The sequence below is a fragment of the Morone saxatilis genome, unplaced genomic scaffold, assembly GCF_004916995.1.
Source record: "Morone saxatilis isolate NCDOM2014 unplaced genomic scaffold, NCSU_SB_2.0 Contig21, whole genome shotgun sequence".
Taxonomy (NCBI): domain Eukaryota; kingdom Metazoa; phylum Chordata; class Actinopteri; family Moronidae; genus Morone; species Morone saxatilis.
Genome location: NW_023339774.1, coordinates 4853 through 14687, shown reverse-complemented (window position 1 = coordinate 14687; position 9835 = coordinate 4853). Strand labels below are relative to the sequence as shown.

Sequence of the window (9835 nt, the reverse complement as noted above, 5' to 3'; positions counted from 1 at the left end):
TCAGATTATGATTCTCAGAATCAGTCTGATTTTGTGTCTGAAGAAAAAGAAAAACAAATCGTGACACCAATACAATCAGTTTTTAACTTTTTTTTCTCATGTAGAATAGATATTATATCACATGCACATAGTATTCACTGCACAGTCTTAGCTTATACACACAGACAATGACACTCACCAGGCTCTGCAGCCACAGACATGCCTACTTTTGTTGGCTGCAGGTCTATGCGTTCTTTATTGCTGATGGGAAACCTCTGAAGCAGGTTGCGGATGAAATATAAGGAATTGTGGGAGGGAGTAAGGGACATGGTAGGCCGAGGTTTGTCTGAACCATCTTTCTTCCTGATGGTAAGGAGGCGATTTGGTCCTTTCCTGAAAAAGAAGAAAAGAAATGTCTTCCACTTACACACTTATTAAAACACATTTTTGGCTTGTGTTTATTGAGAGCCAAAAACTGGTGCTGTAAATGATCCAAAAATCTCAGGGTGGTCTTAGTTTTGCATTACATTTGGTCCTGTTAAAAAAATGACAACCTGGGTCTTATTTTTGTGAGTTTGAGAAGACAATGTCCTTCAGGGGTATTTTATGTCTTTATTAGAAAGAGAGTGAGTTTCTTTTGTTTTTCTCATCTCATTACTGAACTGTATTATCTTCAGTGCTTTAGCAGTAGTGGTCACTTGACCTTCATGCCAAAAAAGCATACTGAATAGGAAGACAAATTTAGATGAGGAATGACATGCATTAAAGACTCAAACTAAGGATTTCGCAATTTGTCATCAGTAGGTTAAAACCCCTCAACTACCAGGGTTCTGCTCTATTTGAAAAGTTTCCTGAGATAACTTCTGGTTATAATTACCGCTATACAAATAAAATTGAATTGAAAAAAAAAAATTTAATCATGGGGTATAACTGTAGCCACAGCCTGTAATTACACTTTTGAAGTCTACATTAGCTACAGTATAGCCTACTGCAGCTATGTGCGTGGGCTCTGAAGCTACACAATGACTCCTTAACACAGAACTACAAATCTAGCTTTAATGTAAAAAAAACTTCTACCCCTTTGAAAGTGAGTGTATGTTAGTAAATTACATTTACATAATTCCTCAGACAATTGGTCAGCACAGGTCCTTGTGGGGGAACTTACCCTTTACTCTTGGAGATGTAACCAAAGGACTGTGCCATTCGATGAATGAAAGCCCTCTCAGTACTGGACAAGGAGGAGGGAAATTCCATCTCTGTTCAGTCGGGGAAAGGAAAGGGTAATTAGGACAATCATACTATCCTTCTCACACTGGCACAAGTACTGAGCATTACATTGGCATACCTCTGTCATATACAATTAGCGAATGCTTTGCTAAGGTTGACCAAGTGCTCTGCTCTTACTTTCTAAAAAAATAAAAACAGTTGATACCTTTCAGATCACTGTAGCGAAACCTCTCCAGAGAGAGGTTCACTGCTATCTTGACTTCTTCATCGATGTGAATTTCTTTGAGGCCGCTGGAGATAGAACCACGGGGTGGCGTCCTGGCTGGTTTTTGTGAACCTGTAGCAGCATTCAACATGGTGCACTGCAACAAAACAACGGTTATCTTACCAAAGGGATAGCAGGAGTTCTTGTGTTCATCAATGTGAACAAAACAAACACATTTCCTACAGCCATCTATTGCAGACTATTATAATGTTTATTAAAACTGCTGAAAGTTTTATGGAAATTCCGTCTTCTGAATGTACTCAGAATACAAGACAAGGCGACTAATAAGAGTAATGGGAACACTTAGAAAACACACAGAGTCCGTCAGGTCGTGTTTACATATTCTTTCATCAGATGTTTCCTGTCTTAAGTCATACTTTCTCCAAACTTTTCACTCAGATATACTAAAGCGAGAGTTATCTTGGTGCAAAGTAAACGGTACAAAGTTATATTAAATCACAGTATACTGTCATATTATTCCAGCAAACTGAAAAATTAGGCTTCTTTCGTAGAAGGGGGACACCAACGATTTTACACATACAGGTCAGTTTACCAACCATGAGGAGTACTGAGTACTACTCAGCCTCTTAGCTTCAGTGCTGCTTACAACTTGGCACAGTGCCTGAATTGAACCAAAGAAGGCGCCAGTACCCCAATTCAGCTCAACCCTAACCCTAAACAGAACATACCCCAAACTCTAGCTCTCTTGGTATTTTACATCCATACAAGGACATTTTCAGGGCTGTTTTCATTTAGGCAGACTTGGTGACCTCGGTGGTGGGTATGGCCATGCTCACCAGATGTGGTGGTACCCAATAAGAAGTAAAGGAACTCAGGTGGATAAAAACTAGAGGTGCCACTGGTGAGTATTGGCCCATTTCCGGCACTCTCTTTGCACAATAAACATTGGTGGATTTTTTTTGTATCTGGAGAACAAGATGTGTAGGTCTGAACATCTCTGCAGCACTATAGTACTTAATTATAATGCTGTTTGTCACATATTTTACCTTTATCAAAAAGGTATTTGGATATTGAACTTAGCTAAATTGTGCAGCCATACTTCCTTTGGCTCTACCTTCCGAACTTAGTGACTAAGTGGCTAAAGGGCTACATGATAATATTGGGGAAATTAGACCTATGCAGAACGGTGGTAAATAGCCATGTGGAAAATGTGTTCAACTTCCTCCATACACAGTAGAGGACTGCGCGCTGCAGTAAATAACCCCTTAACACAAATAATCTGCAAATGATTTAAAATTGTGTAATTGCTTGATTGATTGTAAATAATAATGACTTTCGCATGCAGTGCAAACTGTCCCGAGAGCAATTGTTAAATTTCCGGCTATGCAATTTCAATGCATCGCCCTGAGTGTCGGGCCAACTGACAACTGACATTAAGCAAAAAAATATGTAGTACGCCCAAGCAATGAAAGCTGCCTGGAGGAAAAACGCACATTCTCACGTTCAGTTCACTTTTAGTAACATCCGAATGTGACGTGAACAATGGCGTACCGCACGAATTTTGTGTGTACGCAACGTTAGTACATGAGGCCCCTGAACTTGACAGAAAAAAACTTGAAAGCTAGGATTTACTTAATTTCTGAGTTACTTACCAGACTGGAACTAACTTGTACTATACGATAAACCGGTAGGTCAGTATAATTTCGAGCCACTGGGTAGCGTTACTTATATTGATAGCAGAAGCATTGCTGTGGTGGAATGTTAACGCTAGCTAAGTTAGAGAAGCGTCTACGTAAGTGGCCGGTGTGTTTCATTGAATCGGTATCGAAACTAAGCTAAGTTAGCTGAACGGATGAGACACAAATGTGTATATAACGTTATATAAAACTGTAGCTAGCTATATGTCTAACCTTGTAATAAAACTAGTTAATTCAGATACTGTGCCTTGATTAGTGAATAGCTTCGGCAGTGCTCTCAAACGAACAGCACTGACTAGGACAACTCCATTGAAATGTTCCGTGTGTTTCTGTTCCGCTGTGTTCCGCTGGTAGTGCCGCCAACAACGAGTACATCCGGTCCAGCTCTTTCAGAATGAAAGAGTTATTACTACAAACCTAACGTGGACCTGACAACTGATATCATATCAGTTTGTAGGAATAATTGATCATCAAGCTACACGTTCTATCTTACTGAATCTTTCTTTATCAAAATAAAAACACGTGTATATGATATATGTGTAATATGTATGTGTTAAACTCATTTCTTAAACCATAAGTAAAGTAAAACATTTCTGGCTCAATTATATCCTCCACAATATCCTGCAGTATAGGAAAAATTCACATCTCAGATCATGTCCAAGTGATGGTCAACATTCTCCCCTTTAAGTCCAGTAGGACCTCAAGATGGAGTGCAGTATTAATTCAAGCCTTCTACTAGTGCTGGCTTCAGACAATCTTTAAGGATCCAGTGTGTAACATTTAGGATGATCTATTGGCAGTTAGTGTATAATCAGCTGTTGCAGAGGACAGCCATGTTGAACCGCCATGTTTCTACCATACTGTCAATGGTTTCGACAGTAGCCCTGAAGGGACACTTGGGTTAAATGTTCGCCACGACTGAATTTTGTGCAAAGTTTTCATGCATGTTTAGAGAAATAACGTTACATAAAAGTATAAAAATCACATTTCATTTCGCCACTAGGTGGCACTGCTACTTTTACTGAATATTATCACATAACTTAGATGTGTTCAGGACTGGAGTCTTATCAAACGTGAAGTTCCATTGAGGGGTGGGACTGTTACAGAATATGTGTAGTTTAGTGTTATTGGACATTGTACACTTAAATTATGAGTACTTCCTGTTTAATGGCGAAATGGCGAAATTTGACGCGACGCAACGCCACGGGCACGCGGTTCAACATACAGTCACAAATAGCACAACTTTTCATCTGCAGTTTGTTTTAATTGTACTGACCAATTTGAAATTGATTTGAATTCTCTAGGAGGAGTTTGATTAAATAAAACGCGAAAAATTGCCGAAAATGACTGCTGCGGCCACGTCATGTGCAGGCTTAACACGTTTGGACAACAACATGAAAATTTCACGTAAATCAGATTAAAATCTCCCCGCAACGCTTACTTCCTGTTGCCAGTAGGGGCGCTATCACTATATCTGAATGTTGGCATGTAGACCTGTTCAGGGCGGGACTCTTGTCAAATATATGAAGTTTGGTGCAGATTGGATAAAATACACTGAAAATAAATTTTTTTGATGGCGATACATTGAAATTAAACACCACTTTAGGACATACTGTTCAATGAAATCGCCACATTCATAAAACATCAACATCTCATGATGCATATTCTTACCAAATAAAGCTGATCTGATGAACCTGTAAGGAGCAGACCTAAATATAAAACATCTCTCTTCCTGTTGCCAGTAGGCGCTATCACTATGACTGAATATTGGCATGTAGATTAGTAAGAAAGTAGACCATTTTACAATTTAAAATAACTCTGAAATGTTTGACATAATGTATATTTTAAACTAATGTTAATAATATAACAAGTCAACAGCAGACAGTGAAAAAAACAACTTTATTAATATTCACATTTTATTTCAAAACACCACTTAAGCCAAATGACAACTTTAGATCACTGTACAAGAACCCCCAGTGACAAACATCCCAAAAACATACAAAGATACGATATTATGGAGAAAATATAAATTGTTAGACTGTGGGTCGAACTTTAAAGACTTCTAAAACACTAACTGATTTTATGAAATTAGCTTGTTTTCAACTCTAGTTGCTGGAAACCCCTTACTGTGGCCCTTTGTAAGAGTCATTTGTAATGTTTTTGAGAATAACTTATGTTCACAGTACTTTAACACAGTCACATAATGTCAGATAATGAAGAATATAATTGTGGAAATCTTAACAGGAATTTAAATCTGTAAACCCTCTAGTCTGCAGGACAGAACAGCTTTTGATTACAAGACTGCTGAAACCCAGACAGACATACACGAGTGGGAACACCACAACAATGTATGAAAGTCCTGTGGCTGAAAATATATTAGGATTAAAATATTTAATCAAACTGAAATATAATTTTCCCATTTGTGTGTGCATGATTTACGGCAAAATTAAAATGTTAAAATCAAATTTTCACATATATGGTGGAAATTATGGTGGTGACTTCCATACCACAGATTAATTTTCCATTACATTCTACTTTTATGGATAAAATCTTGGTAATATAGCCAGTAACACTGTTAATACATAAAGCCAATAACACTGTTAATACCCACCTTTCTGAAGAATGAAGGAAATGATCAATGCCTAAATTATTAAATTTTAAAATCAATATTTAACATGATACACTGAATTACGGCCCAAATTCACTAAGATAACACAGCTGAAAGTATGCAATTTTCACTGACACCTCACATGTGCTTTGAACTGATTATGTTCTTAAAACTATTGATCTTTTGCCTTTAAAAGACTAATTGTTAGCCTGAGCAGTTTCTCTTGTCTATGGGTTTTCACCTGCAGATTGAATCATTAATCTGGGTATTAAAAAATTAATTGGTAACATCCTTGCCTGGATTATAAGGTAAAAAGTGTCAGAGGCCATAGTTTGATGTTGTTACAGGAGAAACACAGCGCTTTGTCAGTAGTCAAAACATTTCATGATGGCCTCTCTGTCAAATTTGAAATTGAGGAAAGCCTTGGAGGACAGCAGGTGCTCACAGACTTTGCTGTGGTATTCGTTGGAGCTGCATGGAGCCACATCTGTGAAAAGAAAAGCTCATTACATGTTTCATTTGTGGACAATGCTCACTCAGTCTTTAATCTTACGAGGGTCTGAAGCTGTTGTGAACAGTATTTTTTTATTCCCAATTTGGTTTGCTGTTGTCCCAGCATACAATTAAATGTACACTTTTTGTACCACAACCGCTGCCCATTTCCCCCCCCCCGACATACATTCAGTTCATTACAGAGCCACCTGGGGGTCAATCTATAATATTAATAACTTTAACATCTGTATATTATGCTTATATGGTGTATATTGTTAATTAAATTAACTACCATACAACATACCTGGAGCAGGGTAGTGTTCTAGTGTAGAAATACTTGGTTTCAGGGGTACATGGGCAAAATGGGTTGGGTAGGGGGGTGTGTAGGGCCCTCTTAAAAACTGCTCATTCTAAGGTAACAAAAAATATTTTTACTTTCAAACATACCTATGAATCCTAAATTGCATTTTTGCCAAAAGATTCTCCTAAATGTTACACATTGGACCTTTAAGAATATTCATTTCACATTTTTCATACTGTTAATTCTTACCATACTGTAATTGTGTATTGTATTCATATCTACCCCTTACTGTTTATTCTATACATACATCTATCTGCACTATTGATTTTTGCATTCCTGGTTAGATGCTTAACTGCATTTCATTATCTCAGTCAGACAATAAAGCTAAATAAAAATTTTCCAACACCAGTTATTATATGTGTTTTCATATATCAGCAATGGCAATTGATTACCAAATACTGATTATTTTATGGGCCCCCTATTTTTCCCACAATGTCCTAAGACAGAACTAATATGGCATTCATAGTCTCCTGGAAAGTGTTCATGTGGTACATTAATTCAAACTGTCCTTTGTCTGCATCGGATACTGCATTCAGTGGTTTGGAAGTGTTTTTGACAGGAAATGTTCAGTCCCGGCAGAGTCAGCTAATAGGACCGCTACAGCTACTTGACTGGGGGGGACACACAGTGCTATTGGCTACAGCAACAAGTCCCACCTGATCTGCCTGTGTGGAAGTAAACAGCTCTCTGATTTCCGCTTCAGCTGGACTTTAAATTTGTCTAGAGCCAAGCTTACAATTTAACATAATAATAGCAAAGTGACTGAATATTTTCCTGGGTTTAAATGGACCAGCTCTTTTAAGAAAATTCCTCCAACAGCTTTTCAACTCAACATACATACACCACATACTGTAAGCTCAAATATAGTTTCACTGAACTTGGTTTTCCTGTTTTCCTATATGTATTGCCAAATGACATTCTGCTGCATGTCCAAGTGAAAATTAGTAAGTGTGTGAATGGAATACAATTTGGTCACACTGGTTCAGACAATGAGGTTGGCAGAATGGACTGATTCACTAAGCGTCACACTAATCACGATCAGCAAACTTTTTTGCTCATTTGTAGCCAGATTTCTTTGGCTGGTTAAAACAGCAAACGTTGCCTGTGGCAGATCACATCAACTATTGTTAATTAACTTCTCATTCCAAGTGTAACTAGATGTCTGTACTTGACAAAAGAAGCATCAGTCTGTAATACCACTGTACAATTGCAAGTGGACTGAGTGTTTCTGTAGTTCCAACAAATCCAGCAGAGGGAGACAAGATAGATCTCTTTAGTGGATCGCGTCACGTCAGTTTTAGCAGTTGCTCCAAGTCGATCAGTTGATCAAATCAGGCTCGGTAGATATCCAGTATTAAAGGAAGTATTAATGATGTCACATTAGCAGTTACAGTGCAGCGGTGAAAGTATTTTATAGTTATATATATTTAGTTTATATACATATATTAGTTTAGCAGAATGGGTACGACCTCAAAGTTAGACATGGTAATGCAAACCATACCTCTCTCAAAACTGTCTTGTAGTCTTCTGGGTTGAATTCTTTTATCTTCTTTCTGTAGAAATATTATAAGATTACACTTTGTAATTGCAACTTGAATAAGTGCAAGAAAATTTCAGAATGTCAATTTCACTTTTTGAATGTTATCACGTGATCTTACTAAAGTAAAAACAGCATCAGAGGTAAAATATGGTTTTGTACTTACTAAAATGGTTTTCACCTGCTGGTTACTGGCTCCACTGTCATTGGCTCCTTTCTTTGTATAAGGTGACTCATGACATTTCTTCCCATTGCCTTTCAAAGTTAGGTTCTATAAAGCAAAGAACAGAGGTTATGAGGTAACTGATGTAACAACTCTCAAGCCACTGACAGCTTCTATTAAGGGGCTTTATCAGTAAAACAGGCTGAGCCTGCACTTAAAAGGTCCAGTGTGTAGGATCTTGTAGCATCTAGTGGTGTAGTTGCAGATCACAACCCTGTCTCCTCGCCCTCCCCTTCTAAGTGCGAAGGAGAAACTACAGTGAGAAACAATGCTCCTATCTAGAGTCATTGTTTGGTTTGTCCCTTCTGGGCTACTGTAGAAACATGGCAGATCAACATGGTGGACTCCATGGAAGGTGACCCGCGGTGTCTGTAGGCTCATTCTAAGGCTGTGCACGTTGGCTCACTGGAACGGCTCTGCTACACTAATAAATGGAACGGAACCTTAATTAGTATCATTGGTAAAGGTTGTTGGTTCGATCCCCGGGTCTTTCCCCCTGCATGTCGAAGTGTCCTTGAGCAAGATAATGAACCCCAAATTGCTCCCTGTCATCAGTGTGTGAATGTGCATGATTGAGTTAGTTTCTTTTTGATGGGCTTTGCCGTCGCTGTGTAAATGTGTGTGAAAGGGCGAATGTTGGATGTAGTGTAAAAGCGGGCTTTGAAGTGGATCGAAGACTAGCAACGGTGCTTTAACTACGAGTACATTTACCATTAAACAAGACCAACGATTACCGACAGCACTGTGAAGCACCCTGCTGTCCTTCCGGCTTTCCTCCAATTTCAAATTGGACAGGTTCAACTGAAAATGTTTTGACTACTGACAATTTCCTGTGAAGTGCTGTGTCTCTCCTGTAACATCATCAGATGGAGAAAATTAGCAATATTAACTATTCACAACATCCTTACGACATTAGACCATCGCTGATATATCCTGCACAACAGACTCAGAACTTAAAAGCTTTCTGTAAGAGTAGAAAGTGCACATGCGCTGAAAGCTGCTTGTAGCCTGTTTACAGTTGTCAGCCTTTGAGTCTGCTTTTAACTGTACATTTTAAATTTTAAACAGTGTTATATATATATATTAAAAATTTATATAATTTCTAAATATATATATGTTGTATAGATGGAGTTTGTTAAAAAGTAAATTTCCCCCTGGGATTATTAAGTATTTTCCTGTTCTGATAAAATTTAACATTGAAATTCAAGGCTTTTAAGCTATATGTTTTTAATATACAGATAACAAAAATGACAATAAGGATAATGAGTTGGTAATGGAAAACTCAGATGAAAAAGAAAAAACTTGCACTCAAAGAAGATTTCAAGGGACCCTGACAGAAAACTCGCAGAAATTATTGAGGCAATGGCCAAAGGAGAATCTGCATTACACAATCGAGCACTGCATGCCAACAAGTAAAGCATATGAGAAGATTGGTTAAAAACAGTTTAGCCTTACCTAGCATCGCCTTTGAATCACACTGAAACC

General features: G+C 38.0%; 2 protein-coding genes across 2 annotated transcripts in view; both read right to left on the bottom strand.

Annotated features, from left to right (window-relative positions):
• The window catches only part of LOC118332568 (3'-5' RNA helicase YTHDC2), a gene marked incomplete in the record, with an annotated part of 34815 nt that extends 31350 nt beyond the window's left edge, over positions 1-3465 (bottom strand). Inside the window, 4 exon segments of the mRNA XM_035667924.1 lie at positions 179-372; positions 1145-1235; positions 1412-1568; positions 3085-3465. Coding sequence (XP_035523817.1) covers positions 179-372; positions 1145-1235; positions 1412-1562 — 436 coding nt within the window.
• Positions 3466-5009: 1544 nt separating this feature from the next.
• The window catches only part of dcp2 (decapping mRNA 2), a gene marked incomplete at its 5' end in the record, with an annotated part of 8325 nt that continues 3499 nt past the window's right edge, over positions 5010-9835 (bottom strand). Inside the window, 3 exon segments of the mRNA XM_035668012.1 lie at positions 5010-6224; positions 8092-8143; positions 8294-8398. Coding sequence (XP_035523905.1) covers positions 6103-6224; positions 8092-8143; positions 8294-8398 — 279 coding nt within the window.